This window comes from Coffea arabica, chromosome 8c, assembly GCF_036785885.1.
Source record: "Coffea arabica cultivar ET-39 chromosome 8c, Coffea Arabica ET-39 HiFi, whole genome shotgun sequence".
In the NCBI taxonomy this organism is placed as follows: Eukaryota; Viridiplantae; Streptophyta; class Magnoliopsida; order Gentianales; family Rubiaceae; genus Coffea; species Coffea arabica.
In genome coordinates this window covers 39675114-39702251 of record NC_092325.1, presented here as the reverse complement: position 1 = coordinate 39702251, position 27138 = coordinate 39675114, and the positions used below count along the sequence as shown (strand labels likewise).

At 31.9% G+C, this 27138-nt stretch overlaps 2 protein-coding genes across 2 annotated transcripts; both read left to right on the top strand.

Moving 5' to 3' along the window:
- The first annotated feature begins 9552 nt into the window (after positions 1–9552).
- On the top strand, positions 9553–11166 carry LOC113706125 (putative UPF0481 protein At3g02645). The gene has a single exon (XM_027228014.1). The coding sequence runs from the start codon at positions 9553–9555 to the stop codon at positions 11164–11166; it is 1614 nt and encodes a 537-aa protein (XP_027083815.1).
- Positions 11167–21580: 10414 nt separating this feature from the next.
- Positions 21581–23200, top strand: LOC113706124 (putative UPF0481 protein At3g02645). The gene has a single exon (XM_027228013.2). It carries the CDS (start codon positions 21581–21583, stop codon positions 23198–23200), a length of 1620 nt encoding a protein of 539 aa, XP_027083814.2.
- The last annotated feature ends 3938 nt before the right edge of the window (positions 23201–27138 follow it).

Here is a 27138-nt window from a genome sequence, read left to right as displayed (position 1 = left end):
CAAGCTTGATTGGCATTGCGAAAGACCAAAGCCTAGATCACCAAAGTCTTGATTTCCCGAGCAGAGTAGGGATAACCCTTCCGGGCATCGGAGTTGAGCAGTGTGGCGGTGGACTCCTTGACCAGCCCAGCAAAAGCGTTGCCCAAGTTGTCGCTTCTGGATGCTGCTTCTAAAAGCGTCAGATCGTACCTGAATCTTTCAAAGGCCCTGGAACCAAATACATTTGATACAGTAGACATCTGGGGAACCATTTTTGGCCACGCCTCTGCTCTGCTGCTCCATAAGGATCCAAAATATTACCTTGGTTGGGTTTCTCTTTAGTGCTCTTCTCTCTCAATTTTCAGAGGTTTTTGTCTTTAATCATCTAAAAGTCTCTGTTATAATCCCTATACTCAGACAGTCGAACTTATCATTTCAATTATACCCTTGGCCCGCCATATGCAATACATAAAATGTGGTGGCGCCGCCCAATAAGTTCTACATTGAATCTGATAAAATTGTTTGAGAACTAAATTGGTGAAAAAAAATCATAAAGGACGAAATTGGTTTAAGTGAAAAAGTTTAGGGATTAAATTGACGATTTGCCCAAAGAAAAAAGAACAAAAAGCGATGAAAGAAAGGAAGAAAAAAAAAAAGAAAGAAACACAATGTAGAGATTTCCTAATTGAAAAGAACTCTCTTTTGTATTTATGTTTAATTTAGAAATTTCATCGTTAAACAAATTTCGAGTAGAACTCGATTTTATTTCTAAAGTAAAGCCTAAATATTTTTCTAAATCAAATTCAATTCATAAAGTACAACCACAAAGCCGTTGTTACAAAAATAATATCAACACAGTAAAATTAGACGTTAGAATTACAAGTACAGCAAAATCATTAGAATCTCTAACGAGGGTATAATTAGAAAGTAAAAATTAAATCACTAAATTATATTGACACATTTTAATATAGTACAGATATAGATGATCACGGCATTATGCTTTTGCCTACCAGCGACTAAATTTCTTTGAGGAATGTCAAGAACAAAATAGTGGAATGCAAATCTAGCATTGAAAAACTCTTAGATGTCACGTATGACTAGGCATTGTGCCCCGCGAGTTTCGCGGGGTGCCCATTATTGACTGTTTAAGAGTAATGTAAGATTTATTTAATAATTAATGTTTGGAGTGTTTTATATGATAGTAGGGTTGGAATAATAAATAGAGGAACAATATATTGGATTAATATATTTATAAATAGATATAGTAATATTGTTGTGATTTGTATTTAATTTTTTAAGAGTAACAGGATGTAAATATTATTTAAATTAATGGAATGTAAATCATTTTTTAAGAGTTGAGATAAATTAATAATTTGAAATAATTTCGATATGTTTATTTTTATATTGTTAAATATAAGTGGAAGTAGAATAAAGAAAATTTAGGGAACAGATAATTGCTATGTGCAAGAAGCTGTAGTGGACACGTTTAATTATGATTGTTGGATAAAGTCTCTGCTGATGAGCTGCAGATGATAATTGTTTTCATTGAGCAGGGTGAACAGGATGACACTTCCTTCATGTAAGAAGTGTTTTTGTGTGAATATTGGCCAATTTTCTGTTATTTCTATTCCTTCTAGCTGAAAGATCCATTGAGTTTTAGCATAATAGCAATTGATGACTCCTATGTTGTCTGTTTGTATATGCGAGGGTATATCACCAATGAGTACTTGAGATAGAAAATAGGGAAAAAATATAGTTGTATTATGAAATCAGAGTAGTAGTGTAGTGTATGAATTATATTGATTGGAATGTAATTTATATGAAACTCATCAAAAATTCAAAATCGTGTGTTAGATAATGGAAGCGTTTAGTATTAGAAAAACTAAAAGAAAAAAAATATAATGAAGAATATAAATTCATAAATATAATATATACAAATTAAGGATTTCTAACAATTTGAAATTATAAATTTAGAATCATATATTTGTATTTATTGATCGAATAATTGTTTTTTGAATCAATAAATATTGGATTGATTTCTTTTTAAGTTTATATATATTAGATACATGTCAAGTACATATGATTTTCATTCATTTGTATTAATACGAAACAGCATAATTAATTTATATATATTGACTGGATACACACAGAATTTGTATTCATTTGCATATATTAGATGCACGTAGGATTTTTAGCGATTTGCATATTTTTTCATATTTAATATTTTTGCTAATATATACATTTTGGAGAAAATTAATTAAATTTATATACATTAGATACATGTTAAGTACATACGATTTTCATTGATTTGTATTAATACGAAACAGCATAATTGATTTATATATACTGATTGGATACACATAGAATTTTTATTCATTTGCATATATTAGATGTACGTAGGATTTCTAGGAATTTACATTTTTTTATATTTAATATTTTTGCTAATATATATATTTTGGAGAAAATTAATAAATAAGAGAAAACATAAAAAGAATGATATTTTATGTATTAGATGTGCATAGCATTTTTAGCGATTTGTGTATTTTTTTAATAGTTAATATTTTTTTCAATGTACACACTTTTGACAAAATTAATAAATAAGCGAGTTAATAAATAAGCGGATAAATATAAAGAAGGAGAGAAAATTATAAATATAGAAATAGTCTCGAAATTATAATTATTTGATATAAATAACACTTATTATATGTTAATACAAGGCAGTATTATTAATTTATATATATTAGATATAGGTTTAACACATCTAATTTTCATTGATCTGCATTAATACAAAACAGCATAATCGATTTATATATATTGATTAGATACATATAGAATTTTTATTCGTTAGTATGTATTAGATATACAAAGGATTTTTAGTGACCTGCGTAATTTTTTGATATTTAGTATTTTTTTCAATACACACATTTTTGACAAAGTTAATAAATAAGTGAGTTAATAAATAAGCGGATAAATATAAAGAAGGACAGAAAATTATAAACATAGAAATAGTGTCGAAATTATAATTATTTCACATAAATAACACTTATTATATGTTAATACAAAGTAGTATTATTAATTTATATATATTAGATGCATGCTAATCATATATGATTTTCATTGATCTGCATTAATACAAAACACCATAATCGATTTATATATATTGATTAGATACATATAGAATTTTATTCGTTTGTATGTATTAGATGTACATAGGATTTTTAGCGACTTGCATATTTTTTTGATATTTAATATGTTTGTGTATATAGCAACCTGCATATTTTTTTGATATTTAATACGAAATAGCATAATTGATTTATATATACTGATTGGATACACATAGAATTTTTATTCATTTGCATATATTAGATATACGTAGGATTTTTAAGAATTTGCATTTTTCATATTTAATATTTTTGCTAATATACATTTTGGAGAAAATTAATAAACAAGCGAATAAACATAAAAAGAATGCTATTTTATGTATTAGATGTGCATAGCATTTTTAGTGATTTGCGTATTTTTTAATAGTTAATATTTTTGTCAATGTAGACATTTTCGACAAAATTAATAAATAAGCGGATAAATATAAAGAAGGAGAGAAAATTATAAATATAGAAATAGTCTCAAAATTATAATTATTTGATATAAATAACACTTATTATATGTTAATACAAGGCAGTATTATTAATTTATATGCATTTGATATAGGTTAAACACATATAATTTTCATTGATCTGCATTAATACAAAACAGCATAATCGATTTATATATATTGATTAGATACATATAGAATTTTTATTCGTTAGTATGTATTATATATACATAGAATTTTTAGTGACCTGCGTAATTTTTTGATATTTAATATTTTTTTAGTCTCGAAAATGCAAAAGCTTTAAATTAATAATTTAGTAGTTAACAAATATTATGGAAGTTACATTTTTGAAATAGAGGGAAATTATCCTATATTTTTAAAAACAATTGGTCGTATTAATGGAAGCTAATACAAAGTGGCACAATTGATTTATATTTATTAGATACACACAAAATTTCTGTCGATATATATATTTTCTAAAAGATCATTATTTTTGTCGACATATATATTTTGGAGAAAATGAATATATATATATATATATATATATATATATATATATATATATATATAAAGGCACACAAATAGGATGTATTAGATATACATAGGATTTTTAGCGACTTCCATATTTTTTTGATATTTAATATGTTTGTGTATATAGCGACCTGCATATTTTTTTGATATTTAATACGAAACAGCATAATTGATTTATATATACTGATTGGATACACATAGAATTTTTATTCATTTGCATATATTAGATATACGTAGGATTTTTAAGAATTTGCATTTTTTCATATTTAATATTTTTGCTAATATACATTTTGGAGAAAATTAATAAACAAGCGAATAAACATAAAAAGAATGCTATTTTATGTATTAGATGTGCATAGCATTTTTAGTGATTTGCGTATTTTTTAATAGTTAATATTTTTGTCAATGTACACACTTTCGACAAAATTAATAAATAAGCGAGTTAATAAATAAGCGGATAAATATAAAGAAGGAGAGAAAATTATAAATATAGAAATAGTCTCAAAATTATAATTATTTGATATAAATAACACTTATTATATGTTAATACAAGGCAGTATTATTAATTTATATACATTTGATATAGGTTAAACACATATAATTTTCATTGATCTGCATTAATACAAAACAGAATAATCGATTTATATATATTGATTAGATACCTATAGAATTTTTATTCGTTAGTATGTATTATATATACATAGGATTTTTAGTGGCCTGCGTAATTTTTTGATATTTAATATTTTTTTAGTCTCGAAAATGCAAAAGCTTTAAATTAATAATTTAGTAGTTAACAAATATTATGGAAGTTACATTTTTGAAATAGAGGGAAATTATCCTATATTTTTAAAAACAATTGGTCGTATTAATGGGAGCTAATACAAAGTGGCACAATTGATTTATATTTATTAGATACACACAAAATTTCTGTCGATATATATATTTTCTAAAAGATCATTATTTTTGTCGACATATATATTTTGGAGAAAATGAATATATATATATATATATATATATATATATATATATATATATATATATATATATATAAAGGCACACAAATAGGATGCAAGAATATATATAGATTTGGATAGCCCCAAAAATTCGTGTCTGCATTAAGGAATGGAAGGTAGCGGCTGCACAGCTGCAACAAACAAAAGTAAAGAAACAATTATTAAGAGAGATTATCATCGAAGCAACATCTTTATTATTCAATGTGTGTATCTTGTTTCTTGTATATAAATTAACAATGTGATATCGAAGCAACATATATAAATTAAAGATTTTTAACAATGTGATATTAGAAATTAAGAAATCATATATTTGTATTTATTAATCAAATAATCATTTTTGTATTCTATGAGTATTAGATCGATTGATTTGTAAATAAATGTTGCTGGAAAGAATAGTACTTGCATTAATTTTTTGGGAATTAATAAGATTCTAAAATTTAAAGATAACACAATTTTGAAGAGTCCGTTAGTTTATTGATATCGAAAATTAAGAATGCTTGATTGAATAGCATATATGAAAAAATATTTATTTAATCATGAAGCAATTTATTTATTGATCAATCAATATCTTACTCAATTTTTTTGGGAATTAATAAGATTCTAAAATTTAAAGGTAACACAATTTTGAAGAGTTCGTTAGTTCATTGATATCGAAAATTAATAATGTTTGATTGAATAGCATATATGAATAAATATTTATTTAATCATGAAGCAATTTATTTATTGATGAATTAATATCTCATTCAAAATCAACGAATAGATAATGTAACACATAGAATTTATATTGTTATGTATATATTAGATACACACAGAATTTTTATTGATTTGTATATTTTTTAGAAAATCAATAGCTTTGCTAATATATATATTTTGAAGAAAGTTAATAAATATAAAAGAGCAGAGGGAATTATATTTTGAAGAAGGAGAAAGTTAAAGAAGGAAGTTATATGTTGAAGGAAGTTAATAAATCAAATCGATAAATTAATATATTTTTGTCAATAAAGTTAGATAACAATTGCAGCAGCGGAAGATGCACAAGAAACAAATGGACAAAACTGTTAGATAACAATTGCAGCAGCCGAAGGATGGACAGCAAACAAAAGGACAAAATTGAGCATAAAATTACAAAGAAACCAGGACAAGGGCACAATTGGAAGAAGGGAACAAAAGCAGAAATGAGCAAAAAGGCAGCATATAGTTTTTTTTAATAAGAAATAGAAATGATTGCACATGAAAATTATAGAGTTTAATCATTGTAATTTATAGTAGAATTTTTAAATATTTATTGTTTGATGTTTATGCGACTTATTTTATGGTACTCAAAGTTGTAGTGAATTTTGTATTAATATATATATAGGTATACGATATATTTTGTAATATGTGTGCATATATATATATATATATATATATATATATACGTGTGTGTGTTTAATATTTTATTTAGGAGATATGATGGTTTAATTTTTTATTGTTTATATTTTTTGTGGTTTTGTTTGTTTGTTATATTCTTATTATTTATTTATATATGTATATATATGTGTGTGTGTATGTATATTTAATATTTTATTTGAGTTTGTATGATTATTTAATATTGTTTTAGCGTGTCTATCTTTTCTAGTTTTGTTTGTTTGTTATATTTGTGGTGTCCCTATTTGTCTTGTGATTCATGTCAATATGATAATGTTTTTTTGAGTTGCATCATGTATATTTTTGCTATATATATAGGGGTGCGGTTTTAAGTATTTGTCTATAAATTTTTGGTAGTTTGGTTATCTTTGTTATAGTTTTAGAGAAAAGTTTGTCTTTTTTATTTTGGTTTTCAGTGGTATATTTTTGAATTTTCAAAATTTTGAAATATTATCGAAGTAACATTTTTGAAATAGAGGGAAATTATCCTGTATTTTTAAAAACAATTAGTCGTATTAATGCGAGCAAATACAAAGCGGCACAATTGATTTATAGTTATTAGATGCACACAAAATTTAATACTTGCATTAATTTTTTGGAAATTAATAAGATTCCAAAATCTAAAGATAACACAATTTCGAAGAGTTCGTTACTTCATTGATATCGAAAATTAATAATGCTTGATTGAATAGCATACATGAATAAATATCTATTTAATGATGAAGTAATTTATTTATTGATTAATCAATATCTTACTTTAAATCAACGAATAGCACATGGACTTATGCGTAAGGGAAATTTAAATTACAATTTGCTGACTCGAATAACACTCATTATCTGTTAATATGAAGTAGCATAACGTATCACATAGAATTTGTATTGTTCTGTATATATTAGATGCACACAGAATTTTTATTGATTCGCATATTTTTTAGAAAATTAATATATTTGTTAATATATATTTTGGAGAAAGTTAATAAATATAAAAGAGCAGAGGGAATTATATTTTGAAGAAAGACACGTTAATACAAAGTTTGGAAATTGAGATTTTTGTGAGAATTATATTTTGAAAGGAAGTTAATTATATTTTTGTGAGAATTATATTTTTGTTGAAGGAAGTTAATAAATGAAATCGATAAATTAATATTTTTGTTAATAAAGTCAGATAACAATTGCAGCAGTGGAAGAAGAAGCGCAAGAAACAAAAGGACAAAATCGATTGCAAACACAATCGCAGCAGTGGAAGATGCAGTAGAAACAAAAGGACAAAATTGGCCACAAAATTACAAAGGAACCAGGAGAAAAGGGCACAATCGGAAGAAGGGAACAAAAGCAGAAATGAGGAAAAGCCCACCAGCAGCCAAAGGGGCTGCGTGGAACCTGTGAAAAGACAAGAAAGGACGAAATCACCAACAGAATTGCATTGAAACCAAGACAATTGACTGTAGCAGCACCTTCGGCGCTTTATGTAGTTTAGGATTAAGATATAAACCTGTGGGGTCATGCTTGACCATTAGCGCAGCAAAATATTATCTCTTTCCCACGCATGACTTTGCTTGCCGGGCCACTGTAATTATATTCCAGATCACTTGAGCAAATTCAGCACATGATTATGCTGATATTCTTCTCGCCTACTAGGAGCGCTTAATTTTCTTAGGGAGCACAAGTATATGTGGAACAAATGTCAAAGAACTAAAGAGCGTATGGGAACAGAAATGCCAAGCCAAACAATTAAATTTAGGTTATGGTAATATTCCTTTTTGCTGCCTATCAAGTCAAGGATTGATGTGTGAAACTGACTACAAATGAACATGGGAGCAATGAAGCTTGTGGTTAGAATTTACTCCGTTGTTACCAGTCGATTCACCGACGAAGTCATGATCATTAATGAAAAAACATTAGTTTGCAATAAAAAAAATAATTTAGAGTGACTCTTCTCCTTTTTAGTATCAAGAAAAAAAAATCAAAACATTAATCTCTTTCTTCTTAGAAATATTATTAATATTGAATAAAAGATAGAAAGATGGGGGGTGGGGGAGGGAGAGGAAGAGAGAGAGCTCAATTATTTTTTTTAAAAAAATAAATAAGAAAGAATTCAATATTTTTATTATTTTAAAATTACTTTACTTTTCTGTCTACCATCCAATTCCAATTCTAATCCCGGCAACATTAAAGTAATATGATAAATATTAGATTCTTTCTTATTTTCTTTCTTTGCAAAAGTCTAATTTTCTGTCTCCTTCTCTACTATCTCTTTTCCTTTTTCTAATATTTATAAGTATGAAAAAATAAATTTGAGAAAACTCTTTTATTTTTATATTTTTGAAGCTTTTAGAACAAAAAAAGAGAAGAATAATCATTCCAACTTTTTTATTTTTAATTATATACAAAAAGGGTAAATATATTAAATTTTTTTTGAACATATTAGTTAGATTAACGATGGGAAAAAATGTCTAAAAAATAATGTTAGGAAGTAAAACAATTGTATCATTATAATTTACAGGATAAAGTGATAATAACAATATAGTAATACAATATAATAAAAGGGTATTTTTATCCAAAATTTGTTAACATGCTGAATTGAATTACCTATAAGGGTGAAATAATAAAAAATTAATGTTAAGAAATAAATTAATAGTAGTGAGATAATTTAAGGGGTAAAGTGATAATAACGCGAACAGAAATGCCTGAATTATTGATTTGCTTGTGATTCAATCTACAACCACGAATGCCTTCATTCCATGGTTGTTACAAGATTAGTCGAACAGTCAATTCCTTCAAACTTTTTTTTCCCGGAAAATTCCTTCTAACTTTCATAGCGCATACTTTTCCATGTCGATAAATTCCTATTTGAGTCCATATATACATATCCACAATGTCAACGTGTCAAATTTGTAGCATGACCACAATGTTAACATGCTAAAGCTATTGGGCCGACGAGGATCTGCATGCCTTTAAATACCGCCTCGCGCGCGGTATGCTTCCCAATCGTCAAACTTAACATTTTCACGTCATCTCAAAACCCAGAAAATGGAACATTCATACTCATCAGCCACAGTTCCCTTGAGCTCTAGCGCCAGGGGCTGGGTTGATCGAATCAGCAGCATCTTCAGGAATGAAATTGCCGTCGACATCGATCATCTCCCTCCCGTTTCTGTTTTTGAAGTCCCCAAAACGCTCAGCCTTCAAAAACCCGATGCTTACACTCCTCAGCTCATAGCCATGGGGCCGTACCATCATTTACGCCCCGAGCTCTATCAGATGGAGAGGTACAAGCTCGCTGCCATCAAAGAGATCTCAACCCCAGAGCAGATTTCCAATTTCCAACGTATTGTGATCAACAGGTTGAAGGAGATAGATCCCTCTATCCGGGCTTGTTACAATAAGTTCATGGACTATGATCAAGATACGTTGGCGTGGATCGTAGCAATAGACGGTTGTTTCTTTCTCCACATCTTGCATTCTTATCTTGTGCAAGATGAGACCACGGACAGGAGATTGTTGGATAACACTATTGTCACGGCAGATATCATGATGCTTGAGAATCAAATCCCATTTGTCCTGTTGAAAGAGGTTCGCAAGTCTCTTCAAGTCTCTCCTAAGTCTAATGATCAGGGGGAAGAAGATGATATCGAGTTGATCTCTATGTTATTTCAATTTTGTGAAGCACAATCTCCTGTTAAGTTCTCTATTGATAAGACCAACCAAGTCCGTTACCATAGACCGCTGCATTTGTTAGATATGATGTATCATATGATTGTTAATGTCCCAGGTTGTGTTGTGTCCGGATCCTTAGAAAATAGTCCCATTCAACTCGTGCCAACTTTTACAGAATTCAGGAACTCATCGACCTCTTCATACTCGTCCTCCTCGACTGATAATGAAGATCCAGACGTGGCTCACAATAATTTGGAAGCACTCTTGGACTTGGTGGAGACGATTGGTCCTACGCGTATCCAGCACGTTCTTAGGCCTGTTAAGGTTGTCTCGAGTATTCCATGGTCAACTATTTCTGGGCTGTACAGAAAAAGCGACCTGGGTACTGGAGAGCAAAATTCAGGACACGGTGAAATCGCAATTCCGTCGGTATCTCATCTCTGGCGCTATGCTAAAGTCCAATGCAAACCCTTCATTGGGAGCATTAAAGAAATCAAGTTCGTGGAAGAGGAAGACGCTTTGTACCTTCCTGTAATGAATTTGAACGCGAGCTCAGAAGTGATAACGAGGAATCTGGTGGCTTACGAGGCTGCTATGTATAATTCAACCCTTGAATTTGCTCGATACGTCAACCTCATGAATGGGATTATAGACACTGCAGAAGACGTGAAGCTGCTGAAGCAAAATGGGGTGATCAAAGGGGCTCTCACGGATGGTGAAATTGCTGATCAATTCAATGGTATGAAGAGATGTTATGCCGGCTCAGATCACAAGTCTAACATCGAGGTTGCCGTTGAGAAAGTTAACAAATTCTACGGCAAGAAGCTTTTGGTCAGGACGGTTAGAGGGTTGAAGAAGAATTTGTATGCTTCATGGAAATGTCTGGCCCTGGTTTCCACTGGCGCGCTGCTGGTCGTGCTTAGCCTGCAGACCTTCTGCGAGTTCTATCAATGCCACAAACTCTGGAACTTCCACCAGGAATCGTAATGTTCATCTCAATCAGCACCAGGAAGCTAAATGTCTTTTTTTAGTTGAATAGAGAAGTATATGATTCATTTATTTCTTCTTTTGTTTTTCTTTATTAAATTATTGTTTCTCATGGAAGGTGTACTCGTATCTAGAATGCCAAAAAATGTTAAGAAAGATATACCTGTTTTCTAATTCTGTCTCATTTAATTGTAGCGTATTACTCCAAAACAGCAACAAAAAAAAAAAAAAAGTGTATCTAAGTTGCGAAAGATTGAAAATAAAGAGGGTAATGTGAATCAGTTTCATCACAACAAAATGTGATATGCAATGCATAAAATATGACTTAGGGAGAATTTGATAAAATTGAAATTTAAAACTTGAAAACTGAAACTTGAATCTGAATTTGCTGAATTTATAAAGTCAAATTTGTTTCGTAATCTGCTGAATTTGAGCATTGAATTGAAGTATTGTATTTTATGTATATTATACAGTTTACTACAAATATTTTATTTTACTTTAGATGAAAGTAATTTTTTTAACTATTTCTTTTTAATTTTGATAAAATGAAACTAATATGAAAATCAAATAATTTTGTCCGAGAGAAAGTATGTTTATGTGTATGATAATGTGTGTGTTTGGAAGAAAAAAAAAAGATGCAGGTTTTTGTTGGATAATAAATATATAATGTTGGAAAATGTGTGTAGATGACAAAAAACGTACGCATTTGTGTGTACGTGTTTGTGAGAGTGTGTGTGTATGTGCGCGACTATGTAACAAAAACCCATGTACATGAGAGAGGAAGAAAGTATGTGTATATGTGTAAAAGAGTGTAGGACTGTGGTGAAAGAAAATGACTTTGGTATCATTATGCTAATTTGAGCATACAGCAAATCAAGTGATTCCATTTTCACTTTAAATTTTGTAAAAAAATTAATTAGATTTTAATGCATTCAGATGCATGGAAATTTTGTTATTAAACAAGCTCAATAGAAAAAAAATTTCTTAATTTCTTAATTTTAATTACTTTCATTAAAGGATTAACATTCAGTACTTAATGGGATTATAAAAGACAGCCTCCTAACCAAGCCGTAATATTTCCCTCAAGAATTTATAATTAGATTATGCCCTGGAGATCTGCTCACAAAACTATCACGTGCTTTAATTGCTTCAAGTAGTAATACATAGAGAAAAGTCAAAATATTTTTAACCTGCGCTTTTCACATGAAATTAGCAAGAGGATGGGATTGGTAGCAGTTGAAACCATCAAGTCCTATAATTGCTTCAAGCAATGTATATAGAGAAAAGTCAATATTTTACACCTGCGGTTTTCACATAAGATTAGCAGTTGACTATGAGATGCTTAGAAGATATAATCCGTTTTTAATTTTTGACGGAGAACACTATCAATAAGCAACTAAATTTATCTAAATTAGTTGAAGACTTATTGAGGCATCCCACATTGGTGTTGGAAGAGGAAAGGAAAGGCTTAAGCACTTGGATCCGGGGCTAATGAATAATTTGGATTAACTATTTTGGATCAATGAATTTCCGTACAAAAATTACATGGCCCAATCTTTGGACCCAGGTCGTAATAGTTTGCATCAGAGCAAACTTCCTCTGTGATAGACAGTCTGGATTCAACGTCCTTTGTGAGGATGCAAGGTCCTAAAGATTAGATACAAGCATGATCAAGTGAACAGTCAGGATTCTAGCGTCCTCGCAGAGGACGCAAAGTCCTAAAGATAGAGAGAATGAATAATTTGGGCTAATGTTTAAGTGCTTGACACCTTGGGCTAATGAATAATTTGGATTAATCATTTTGGGCAAGTGAATTTTGATTCAAAAATTATTTAGGCCAACCCTTGAACCCAAGTTGCAACACTTATAAGCAAAAGTCATGTAGTTGAAATGGTCGGGAAAGTTGAAACTAGGCTTCAGCAGTTAATACATATCAAACTTTTTGGGTTACACCACATTATTCATGGATTGATGAAGCAGATACCCCTTTAGAACGTGGAATTGCACCTCCCGGGATGAAATAAATGGTGTAAGTAGGTACTCAAATTTCGACTGTTGTGTAAAGATTTGGGTCCAGAAAATAGGGAGAAAGGAGAGAGGAATTTGTGAGACTAGAATCAGAAAATGCAGAAGAAAGAGGAGAGAATTGTATTATTCAAGAAGAAGCAGATTTTTTACAAGTCAATTCTTGGCTCTTCAACCCATGAGTTTGAGGCAGCTGGTAAGCAGGTTGCTAACCTCAACAGGAGGGTCGTAAGTTCGACTCCTACAAGTGGCACCTTGAAAAATTTTGAGTCGTACCTTCATCTCCAAATAAGAGTTAGACTCTGTGAGTGCTCCCCGAACTGAATTCGGATTAGTCTCGCTGCGGGTGGGGATACTAGGTGTTCAAAGCCAAAAAAAAAAAAAACTTGGCTTTTCACTATATAGTTTTTCCTTGGGTCCTTACATATCACGTGCACCTTATTAATGAGTTTCTAGTGCTCGTTTAACCTGTTATCAAAACAATGATATAGATCAAATCGTATTAGACGATTTCCAACAATTTGTTAATAATTTTTTTTAATAAAAAAAGAGCTTCAATATGAATTGAAACGATTGAAATACTTATAATTCATGATGATGACTATACCTAACAATTGGGCGGGTTTTGGGCTGGTTGATGTTGGGCTTTTATATAAATGAGTTATACCCAACCCGCCCAACTTTAAATTGGGTCAATTTTGGGTTGGGTCATATTGGGTCATCTCAAACCCATAACCCAAATATGACCCAATATATTAATTAATTGATTTTGATACATAAATTCTCTCAAATACATTTTTACATACAAAAAATTTTTCGCACACATAAACACATTTTCTCACACTAAAATAAATTTGGTCCAAGTTGGATATGGCATGAAAAAATGGTATACCAGTATACGATTTTCCAATTCTTGTTACTTGATTTAGCATTTGCCATACCATACATATTTCTAATATCATAAAAGATCCAATCACGCCTCAATTAAACTGAAATTTTGATGAGAGAGATATAATTCTCAACCAATTAGTTCAAATATCACTATCCAATTCATTTGAAAATTTTTGGGAAAATTAACACAACATTAAAACAGGTCCAATGACAACTCAACCATCCACCAGTCACCAATAAAGCACATTCTAATGCCTTCGGCCCTACATTTTTCTAAAAATTTTAAGTGATAAAAATTTTTTAAAAATGATAAAATAAAGGAGAAGATGTCCTACTTTATAATTATAGAGGAAAAGTTAATCTATGATCCACTTTATCACCATTCTCTATTTTTCGAGTACTCAGCTTTGGATTCTAACTTTAGAATTTCGTATTGATACTTCATTCAATATAGCAATACTGATATAGGTGCATATTAAATCGTAACATATAATGGAATCAGTTGTTCTTAACCAGTATTGTTTTTTCAAAAAAAAAAAAAAAAAGCTAGTATTGTTACGTGATAAAGGGATTATTACATCAGGAACTGTTTTTAGTGAATCCATGGTTCTTGACTGGTATCGATATGTGACAAGGGGACTATACCAAGAGCTGTTTTGATGTTATTTGCTGCCAAACAAGACAAGAAGTTTTGGGTTCATTGAAGGTGCCGGAAACAAGACTTGTATTACTTGAATTTAATTTCTTTATTTATTTTTTAAATTTAAGTTGGATAATGGGTACCCAACACAAATGCCCAAACCGTTCAAAATATATTTGGATTTTTATTACCCAACACAATATTGACCCAACACCCAAATTACCTAACCCAATCTCTCAAATTAGTGGGTGGGTTGGATGGGTTATTGAGTTTTGGTCATAATTGCCAGCTATAATGATGACTATGTTTATGCCATATACACTGTATATAAGTTCTCACTCACATATATCGTATGTAGTAACTCAACCCGACTTTTTCAAATGATTAAACATGTGTACGGTGTGAAAAAGAATGTCACAATGCTATGGTATGTTATTGCTGCAAGATCCAGCATGGGAGGCAAGTGGTGCTTGTTGATTGTACGTTGCTCAACGCATGTTTTTGATATTTTTCTTAATGATCATTTATGTCAAGAAAGATAAAGAGTGAGACAAATAGATCAGAAATTGGATTTTAGAATCATGGATTAAAGTATTAGCAAGTGTATTAAGCATTGAGAGATTGCATTCTCCCATGTTGAGTTGTCTAAAGCTCGATTGATTATTTAAATGCTTGTTGGCTTAAGTAGTAACGTTCTTACCATTATTGAGGAAATTGTAAGTTTTAATTTCCAGTGGCTTTTGTCATGAGTTATTTAAGATTCCTTGTATTTGTGAGAGAGAGTTTTTAAGGCATGGCGTCCCACATCTTAAATCCAGCTTATGGACCGCGGGTTCAAAATATGACAAGAGGGCTTGTCAAACTTTCCTTTGAAAAAAGAGATATCAACCATTCTTTGGTAAAATGCCTTTTCCCATTACCTTGCTTACTTCTAAGCAGCTTTTCTCTTGTTTTGTAAACACTTAATGGTGTGATAATGATTTATAAACAATTTGGCATATGCAGCATGTTATGAATTTTTATTAGATTGATGGTGTGCTTTTTGAGTATTTGTATAAAATTATACTATACCTTACTGCAAAATTTGTAGAAAATTTTTTAGTGGAGATTTTTTTTTAAAAAAAATTTATTTTATTTCCCTTTTTTCTCTTTTTTTTTTTTTTTCCTTTCTTCTTCTTTCCTGTCACCACTACTGCTTCAACCACCGTTACCGCTGCCTCCCTTTTTTTTCTGTCTCTGTCTCTTCCTTCTTTCCCCTCCTCTCCTTTCCCCCATTCTCCTCCTTCCCCGTCACCCCCTTCCTCGGCCTTCGCCCCAACTCCTTGATGCTTGTATATTGTTTATATTATATGTAAACGTACATATTTTAATGCTCGCATGGTCATATTTAACCATTACATTTGCTTTCACTGAATTACATTTCTAGCTCCGCCGCTGTAATATAAGATCGTGCATGATGATTAACGAAACAATGTATTATCTCTTCACATGCATGACTTTGCTAGCCTGAGCACCGTAATTATATTCCAAATACCTTAAAAGCAAATTCACATAAGATTGCGCTGATATTCTGCTTGCCTACTAGGAGTGCTTAATTTTCTAAGGGACCACGGATACGTGGACACAAATGTCAAGAACTAGAGAGTGTACAGGACTTGAAATGCCAAGTCAAGCAATTAAATTTATGGTTTAGAACCTACTAAAATTGAGCTAGTCATGCATTATGTTATGGTAATATTCTTTTTGGCAACTATCTAATGTTTACATTTCTTCGAGGAGTAAATGTATGACACATGTCAAGAATTAATGAGTGAAACTGACTTCAAATGCAAATGCAAGCAATTAAACTTGTGGTTAGGATTCACTCGAGGTTGCGCATCGAATCACCTATGAGGTGATGACCATTAATGAAAAAACATTTTAATCTTCACATGCATGATAAGGCAAGCAAAATCATTTAGGTTCTGTTGCTATTTTCTTAGTAAGTCCAACATAATTTTATGGTACTTATTCTTTATGCCTATTAGCTACTGCTTAATTTCTTTGGGGGATCAAACCTACGAGGAAATGGCAAGAACTAGTGTGGAAATGAAACTAAATGCAAAAGCAAGCAATTAAAATTTCATGGTCACTTTCACTTTTTTTTTTTTTTTTTTTGGTTAGGAATCATTTATCGCATCTACCTGTTACGTGATGATTATAAGTAAGAATATTATCTCTACATAGGAAGTGGGACAGGAGATTCGTTGCGTTTTCGAAGTTTATTGCCAAAATAACACTCTTGTTAAAAAATATTCCCAATGTGATTTACTTTCAAAATTTATTCCCATAATGATGTTATTGTTGCTATTCAGTTATCCTGATTACCATGCACGATAACAAGAAAAGAAAGTTCAAATCTAATTTAAAGTATCTAACATGAACTAAAAATTTAAATTTTTTTATTACAGAGGCACAAGAAGATTGCATAACTTTTATAATTATTTAAAATAAATTCTACCATTATTGACCTTGCTATTATTGGGCTCTAATTTTTTAAAAATGTATCAAACCTATTGCATATATATTTTTCAAAAAATAAATTTTAAAAATACAAAAGTTGCAACAAAAATTTCAACAAAAATTGTAAGCAATTAAAAAACTTCAAGACTATCATATTTATTTATGTTATCATTCCTACTCCTTAAAAAGACACGAGAATAATTTTCATTTGCTTTGAGATTATCAACTCGAGAAGCATATTTTTTAGATACTATTAATATAAATATTGATTTCTTAGAATTACGAGTGTGTTTGGATTGAAGATTATTTCACTTTATTTACACCTTATTTACACACACTGACTTGCTTATATCATCAACACATTTTTCAATCACCTTTTTATCTCACATACATCATATCAAAAAAAGTGCTACCGTAAAAATATCTCAAATATAGGTTTGACAAGGGAAAGATAATGAAAAAAAAAATGCGGGAAGATTTAGAAAGAAAATTGGAGAAGATATTAGATGAAAAAGAGAAATGGAATGTGCTTTTATCTCCATCCTGACATATATGCTGCCTAAGTGGCAAAAAAAGGATTATAAAGGTAATATATTATAAAAATAGATTACTTTGGGTATATGTTTTGAAAAAAGAGTTATTTTAACAATAAACTCGCGTTTTCGTGGAGTAGTTTCGCTTTCCTTTCCTATCCAAAACGCATCTAGCTTTGTCAATTTAAAAGTCTCCTAATGAAGGACCACTTTCTGATAATCAGACTTTTGACTCTAGCCATTATTTTGACGCCCGCACTCTATTGACCGTTAAGAGTTTTCTTTAAAAAGTTAGCAGAAAGAAAAAAGGACTACGTATTCTACGATTCACAGATTACAATTACTTGTTTTGCTCAAATATGTGCTTGGATATCTGATTTCAGTGTGAAGCATGCCTTAACATTGATCTCAGACTTTAGAGTTTAAAACCGTTCTTGTAGTCTATTTCTGATAAGAAATTCCTATCAAACTTGTGAGGTTCTTGCAAATTTCCACGGGGGTGGAATCCCTAAGGTAAAAAAGAAACAGAAAAGAATCATGATTCTTGTTTACTTGAAAAATTCAAAAGAAAATAAAACTAATTAGAAATACTTTAATTGGAGTTGCTTTTTAAATAAGAATCTTAATGGTATTTATTGGACGCTCGTTAATATGCATTTCAAGTGTTAAATTTTTAAATAGTTAAGGTTAATTAAAAAAAAGTGTATAAATGTAAGAGAAGTGACATGTGTTGATTCAATGCAATAATAAAAGTCCTACTCAAGAAAATATAATTTTGCATATAACAGTGAATAGGGTCATCTCCACAGAAATTAGGGAGAAATTTGCTTCTTTTGAGTGTGAGAATTATAGGGGAATTTTGAAAATTTAAAAAATAACTAATTAACCAATCATAAAAGCAATTTACAGAAATAAACAAGAATTAAATCAATAATAGACACGACTCTAGCCAAAGATGCAACTTTTGAGATACGATTCGCACAACGAATCATTAATGCAAGAATAGTTCAATCACTCGTTACATTGGTTATATCTATTAACAAACTCTGACAGCCAACTTTTCCTTCTTTTATCGATAGTCAATGTATGACCATTAATTATTTTTCTAAATAAGAAATAATCCTAGGTATGACTGTAGAATTTAATTTCCCGATTGCATTAAACACTAGGAAAAGCACAACTCTAATCAATAAACATACTACGAGAGTTTATTTAAATCAGATCATACGTTTCTCTAATATAAAACCAATCATGATATTTACTACTAGTTTTAACCAATCAAACAATTACGGATTTCACTAATTAATATAGTAGTAAATTATTAGGTTAATTAGAATATCTGACCTTTGACATTCAAATAACAAAACAATCATAAGAAATTAAATTAAAAACATATGAATATTAATGAATTAAAAGAAACAATTAAAAATTCGATCTCATAGATGTTTGGAAACCATATCTTCAAGTTGACTTTTGACTAGAAGAGAAAATTAGTTGCTCCTCATGGAGAAAAATTCCAATGCAAAAGATAGGAAAATTATACCAACCGTCTTCTCCACACAACAAAAAAAAAAACGATGTATATTTCTTGACCTACAAGAAAAGATGGTCAAGAGCTAGACGTTCTCTCCTATTCCTTCCTAACTAATTTCCTATTTTATAGCTATCAAGATAAGGAATACTTTCTATTGGAAAAAGGAAATTCGAAAAAGATAACATAAACAAACGGTTCCTAATATGAATTGGAAACTAGTGTCCTGAAAGAAGAATCACGTTCACACATCAGCCCAAGAATCCCAACTGCCATAGGAACCCCTTTGCATTGAAAATCCGAGTTTTCCGAATTTGACTGCAGAACTTACTTTGACGTGTCCATGCTAAATTGTACATAAGTCTTTTGGAAATTCACCCTTTAACTTCTTTTTGCTTTACATTCCTACAATTAATACTATTTACCAAATATGAATAGAATCAACCAATTAATATCATATTTAATAAAAAATCAAGGGAAAAATATTCACAAATTTATTAACAAAATGCACCACATCAAGAAGGTAATAATTGTTAATATATACATATACATATACATAGTAGGGTGAGTGGATTTTAGGCATGTTAATGAATACTCATTAGATGCCTATTAGATAAACTCTTTAAATAATTATGACATTAAATCCAAATTTGTATAAGAAAGTAAAATTTGCGGTGACAAGAAGTTGCAGTCTTCTTATTATCGATCTATACTGTTTTGTTTGGTCACAGATCCCCCAAGCAATTACTTGCACGTTATAAATAAGGAATCAGCAACCCGAAATGCATTCTTAGGATAAAATGAGGTAGGATTTTGGAACAAAATCCTGTAACTACGAAAGAATATGCTTCCAGAAATGGGGTTTTAAAAAAGTATTTTACCTGAATAATCTATATTCATGTTCAACAGATTTATTGAAGGTGAAATTCAACAGATATTTGATCTCCAGCGGTGTTATACTAACCGAATAATTGACCTTGATTTAAGTTAATTAAGTATATGTTGTACTAAATCGAGGCAAACAACCGCCCTCTACTGCAAGTTGAACTTTGTATTTATTATTATACCCAGCAAACCTCTGCAGACAACGATATAGACATATAGTAATGTCGTTTATTTTTTACCATTCATGCGTATCCCTCTAAGAATATCTTTTCCTTGAAAAAAATTAATAGACTGAATAGACGGTACATTAGCAGAAGCTGCCGGGGATTCTCCAAGAATATGAGCTATTGGTTTAAATTTCCTTGCTCATTTCCCACTTCTTAAGTTTCATTCCTTTCCACTGGAAAAAAAAATCAAAGAATAAAACACTAGCAGAAGCCATTGGAAGAAATTTAACAGCATAAACATTTTATATTTCCATTCTACCTTTCGTGAAACAGGAAGAAAATGGTAGTCACTTGAAAAGATCAAGGGCGATCGACATTCATTTTTTATTATTATTATTTTTTTTTATCATCTGGAGACATTCAACAAAGACGTTTTCTGCCCCTCTCATTTTTTCCCCCTTAATAATAAGGGTAAATACACAACATCTCTCTAACAATGACATTGACTTTTCTAATTTCTTCCTAATTTTTTATTAATGTTGTGGATGCTCGCAACGATGTACGTGCATGCTAGCACATAGTATTTCGTAGCATGAAAATGACTTGCCAAAAAAAAAATTTTTTTTTAGGCCAAAACTGTGTAATTTTGATTAGGTCAAGAATGAAAATTTTTTTACAAGAAAAAGATTCAAATACATAACGCAATTTCCATCCAGGTACAATGTTCAAGCAACTGAAAGCAGTGGAAAGACAGACCCCATTGCAATGCTAAATTTCAAGTTTCATAATTTTTTGGAATTTTTCCCCAAACCAGCACAACATGATGCTTGTCTCTTCTTCTTTTTTCTTTTAAAAGAAATGCATGAATTAAAAAGGGAGGAAAAGAAAAGAAATGCCTGAATTACACTCGTATGCTTGTGATTTAATCTAACTAATAGTCTTCATTTCAAGGTTCTTGCAGAATTAGTCGAACAGTCAATTGCTTCTTTCGTAGCGCATACTATTCTTAGTCTCCCTATTCAGTGAATATATCTACCATGTTAACATGTCAAATGTGTAATATGGCCACCATTTTTTTTTTCAGTTATCAACATTCTTATCATTGTCATCAAACAAAATGAATTGCTTCCTAAATTAGAACAACTGTCCACCGTTAAGTTATTGCGGCGACCAGGATCTGCATTCCCATAAATACCAATCATCAAGCTAAACATTTTCACATCATCCCAAAACCAAAGAAATGGAACATTCATATTCATCAGGCACAGTTCCCTTAAGCTCTAGCGCCAGGGACTGGGTTGATCGAGTCAGCAACATCTTCCGCAGAGAATTTGCTATCGACATCGACCATCTCCCTCCCGTTTCTGTTTTTGAAGTCCCCAAAATACTGAAACTTCAAAAACCCGAAGCTTATACTCCTCATCTCATAGCCATGGGGCCTTACCATCATTTACACTCCGAGCTCTATCACATGGAGAGGCACAAGCTCGCCGCCATCAAAGAGATCTCAACCCCAGATCAGCTTTCCAATTTCCAACATGTCGTGATCAACAGGTTGAAGGAGATGGATCCCTCTATCCGGGCTTGTTACAATAAGTTCATGGACTATGATCAAGATACGTTGGCGTGGATCGTAGCAATAGACGGTTGTTTCTTTCTCCACATCTTGCATTCTTATCTTGTGCAAGATGAGAACACGGACAGGAGATTGTTGGACAACACTATTGTCACGAGAGATATCGTGATGCTTGAGAATCAAATCCCATTTGTTCTGTTGAAAAAGATTCGCAAGTCTCTCCAAGTCTCTCCTAACTCTAATGGTCAGGAGGAAGGAGATGATATTGAGCTGATCTTGATGTTATTTCAATTGTGTGAAGCACAATCTCCTGTTAAGTTCTCAAGTGATAAGACCAACCAAGACCGTTACCGTAGACCTCTGCATTTGTTAGATATGATGTATCATCTGATTGTTAATGTCCCAGGTTCTGTCGTGTCTGGATCCTTAGGAAATGGTCTCATTCAAGCCATACCAACTTATACAGAATTCAGGAACTCATTGACCTCTTCATCCTCGTCCTCCTCGACAGATGGGGAGAATCCAGGCGTGTTTCGCAATAATAATTTGGAAGCAATCTTGGAATTGGTGGAGACCTTTGGTAACAAGCGTACCCAGGACCTTCTTCGGCCTGTTAAGCTTGTCTCAAGTATTCCGTGGTCAACTATTTCGGGACTGTTCAGAAAAGGCAACGTAGGTACTAAAGAGCAAAATTCAGAAGATGATGAAATCGAAATTCCGTCGGTATCTCATCTCTGGCGCTATGCTAAAGTCCAATGCAAACCCTTCATTGGGAGCATTAAAGAGATCAAGTTCGTGGAAGAGGAAGCCGCTTTGTATCTTCCTGTAATGAATTTGAACGCGAGCTCAGAAGTGATAATGAGGAATCTGGTGGCCTACGAGGCTGCTATGTCTAAGCCAACCCTTGAATTTGCTCGATACGTCAACCTCATGAATGGGATTATAGACACTGCAGAAGACGTGAAGCTGCTGAAGCAAAATGGGGTGATCAAGGGGGGTCTCACGGATGATGAAATTGCTGATCAATTCAACGGTATGAAGAGATGTTATGCTGGCTCAGATCACAAGTCCAACATCGAAGTTGCCGTTGAGAAAGTTAACAAATTCTATGGCAAGAAGCTTTTGGTCAGGACGGTTAGACGGTTAAATAGGAGTTTGTTTGCTTCATGGAAACATCTGGCTCTGGTTTCCACTGTGGTGCTGCTGGTCGTGCTTAGCTTGCAGACCTTTTGCGAGTTCTATCAGTGCAGCAAAATCTGGAACTTCCACCAGGAACCATCATGATCATCTCAATCAGCACCAGGAATTAAAATGCCTGTTTTCAGTAAACAAGAAGTATATGATACATTAATTTATTCTCTTTTCCTTTATTAATTTATTGTTTCTCATGGAGTGTATGCTCTCATCTAGAATTCCAAAAAGGGAAAGAAATGCAAACAAACATATACTTGTTTGCCGATTCTGTCTCGTTAATTGTATCCTGTCACTCTATTGTAGTTGCTGTTGGCTCAATAAACAGTTAAACACACACAGCAAAAGTGTATATAATTTGACACCCCTTCCTGGAAAATTTTTAGAGCTACATAATTTTGAACATCCAAATAAATTCGAGGCACAAAATAATGAAGGGAAAATAAGTGTTGAAAAGAAAGGAATGGGAGACAAAATGATATCCCTTTTATTACTCAAACCTCATATATTACATAATTTTTTTTAACTAACAGCGTTCCAAGTTGGTTTAAACCAACCACTGAAATCGCCCAAATGGTCATGGGAGGGTTCTTATGGTCTTTCCTATTTTCAAGTTCGAAATTCGAATCCTATGCCTAACAGTTAGAGGTGGGAAGGGTTTAGGGGAAAAGGTGGAAGGATTAAAAAAAAAAAAAAGAAGGAATCCTATGCCGACTTAGTAGACCTACATTAGGGATGCCAATGAAAGCAAGTACCTGCTCCGCCAGAGGTGGTGATAGGAGGAAATATCGAGAGAGAGTTCACTAAAGAGCTTAATATATAAGTCAAGAACCTAACTCTAACCCAAAACCCTAAGCCATTAGGTCTCAAGCCCTTACTTACATATTAACCGCTCTTTCTCTATTTCTCGGACCAAATATGGAACATAACCATTTACTTATGAACCTAACAAATCTCCCCCCTTATAAGTAACCCCCACTTTAAACCCAAATTTACAAGTTCTTTTTCGAACCCACTTTAATACTCAACGCAAGCCCACCTTATCACCTAAGGTAACCTCTTCTCCCAAACATGGACCTACTCTTTTTCAACATCCAAACTACATTCTGAATCCCTGCTAACCTTTGACTCGTTGGTCTAACACCAACCGGGCCCCCTGCCAAACCAATGACGCACCTGATCCAACACTAACCAAACTCCTTGGCACTTCGGTCCACCATTAAGAAGAGAATTTTCACCGATCTAACTCCGAGAAGAATTCACTTGCCAATGTGTAGTACAGTCTCACAACCTGAAACTCTGATACCAATTTGATTGGGGAAAATACCTAGAGAGAGTCCACCAAAGAGCCAATACGTAAGTCACGACCCAACTCTGACCCAAAACTTAAACCATTAGGTCTCAGACTCTTACTTACATATTAACCGTTCTTTCTTTATCTCTCGGATCGAATGTGGAATATAACCCTTTACTTGTGAACATAACAAGTGGAATAAGACAGGGAAAGGGGGAGGGGGGGAGGGAAAGGGAAATTCTTTTCCCTCCCGCACCTTAAATGGGAAGGGAGGCGAGATAGCATACCCCCGCCCCATTCCCCGCCTCGCCTCCCGCCTAAATTTTAATATAGTATAACATATATGGATGTTTATATGTATATACTATGAAATAAATGTTATGTTATTGTTATTATATAAATATATTTGTATGAAATAAGTAACATGTGTATATTGTTATGATAAAATGATATAATTTTGCTAAAATTTCAAAAGAATGATTAATAAAATCATTATTAGATCTACATAAATAGAAAAAATTAAATTGAATAAAAAATAATAATCGTAATGGAGCGGGCCGAATGAACCTGCGGGGATAGTAGGGCAGGCCAGGTGTGTTGGGGGATGCGAGGGACGGAATGGAAGCAGGAGGAACTTTTGTAGAACGGTGCGGGGTGGAAAAAGCTTCCCTCACTCCAAAATAGTTACGCCGCCATCCTTATCCTACTTTGCCGTGATTGAGTCCTAAGACCACAACTTGCAGATTATCTAATCGAATAAACACGCAAAAACATTCATGAAGGAATCAAGTCCGCCTAACATTTAGTTAATTAACTTGCGTCCAATATTTAACTAATAAAATGGTGGCTATTCCAACCAGTCAAAATAGTTTCTTAACAACTAATCCACACAAACTGGTCGTATCTGATTGATAAGAAGAAGCCCACATGAACCAATGGAAATAATTGATTGGAAGACTTGGTTTTAATTTTTTCCACACAATCTGTCTATCCCGTAGTTGATGATGTTGTGATTTCTCCAAAGTTCAATTTTTGGTTTGTTTCGTGCTGATTTACGATGTATTAATACATGCAATTTTCCATTTCGTAAAGCAAGAGGAACAAAATATGACTTTAGACGGTATAAAGCCGAGAAAAGCCTAGTATGATACACCAGTACTAAAACCTGGAAATTAATTTTTTTTTTTGGTACGGTGGAAGAAAATTTGTGTATTTGTTACTTGTAATTATTAATCAAATTATGCTCCTCAAAATTGTCATTGTCTTGGTCAACCAACAGCTGAACGTGATTAACATAGCCTTTTACTTTGTGGCGAGTTCTCCAATATGCAGAACATGAAGTAAAGAAAAATATTCATGTCTTTCTCAATTTTGAAACGAATAAATAAATGTACAATTACGAATGCAATATGCAGATGAACACCCTCAGGTGCTTGAGAGGAAGAAAGTTAACATAGCTTAGACAGTGGAGTTGAATGTGAATGGTAAAGGACGAAAAAGAAGTAAAACTCTACAGAATGGGGCTCTTATTTTGTATTTGAGTTGTACAAAATGGAAAATGAAGAGGGTACTGTGAATTAGTTTGATCACAAAAAAAATATGTGTAGGTAATGAAAACGTACGCATTTGTATACGTATGCTGTGAGAGAAAGTGTGTGTGTTGCGCGATTATGTGGCAGAAACATATATGTGTGTGTGTGAAAGAGAAAGAGAGCAGTGTATTTGTGTAAAAGAGTGTAGGACTGTGGTGGGAGGAAATAATTTTGAGTGAGTATCATTATACTAATTTGAACATAGAGTAAATTAAGTGATAACACTTTCGCTTTAAATTTTGTAGAAAAATTAATTTGATTTTAATATATTCAGATGCAAGGGAATTTTGCTGCCAAACAAGCTTAATAAAACAATATTTCTTAATTTGTTGATTTTAAGTACTTAAAGGGATTATCGAGCACCCCTACTAACTAAATAGTAATATTGCCCTTAAGAAATTAATATGAGTAGATTATTTCCTGGAGACCTTCTCACGAAACTACTACGTCCTTTAATTGCTTCAAGTAATGTATAGAGACAAGTCAATATTTTGAACCTGCCGTTTTCACATGAAATTAGCAATTGACGATGAGATTGCTTGCAGTTGATAGAAGGGGCTTTTCTAACGCCTGCCTTATGTCACCTGTTTGTTAACAGACCTAACATTCACATAACCTATCATATATATGCACATACTAACAATTATTATCTTTTCTTACATTTATATATTTTTTCTATCTAGTTTTGCCTACTCTCCCTTGTATTTATTTATTTTTTCTAATTAATCTTATATTTTTAAAAATATAACACCTGAAATATATTTTAACGAGTGCCCTATATAGGGTACCTGTTACGTACGATGTGTGTGTATTAAATGGAATGGAGTAGCTCATTTGGGGGGTTGTAATAGTATAATATATTATCACTGCATAATATAATGGGAGAGGCAGGTGTTACTTGCTAATATTATATATACTTATAATCAATATATACCTACATTTTCAGATGGTTAAACATGCAATATGTTATAATATGATAACATATTATCACTGCTCCATAATATAATTGCAATAATATGTTTTGCTTTATTTCCTATCGCACTATGTATATATGCTCCTCTAAGTATGTAGCAGGCGTTCATTTGCTAACTTATTCTTTTTGGGTCATCGTTGCGGGTGAATTGATTCCATCTTACAAAAGTAGC

What these genes read in the sequence shown, in the direction of transcription:
- LOC113706125 (XM_027228014.1), top strand. Translation starts at nt 9,553, where the DNA reads ATGGAACATTCATACTCATCAGCCACAGTTCCCTTGAGCTCTAGCGCC.
- LOC113706124 (XM_027228013.2), top strand. Translation starts at nt 21,581, where the DNA reads ATGGAACATTCATATTCATCAGGCACAGTTCCCTTAAGCTCTAGCGCC.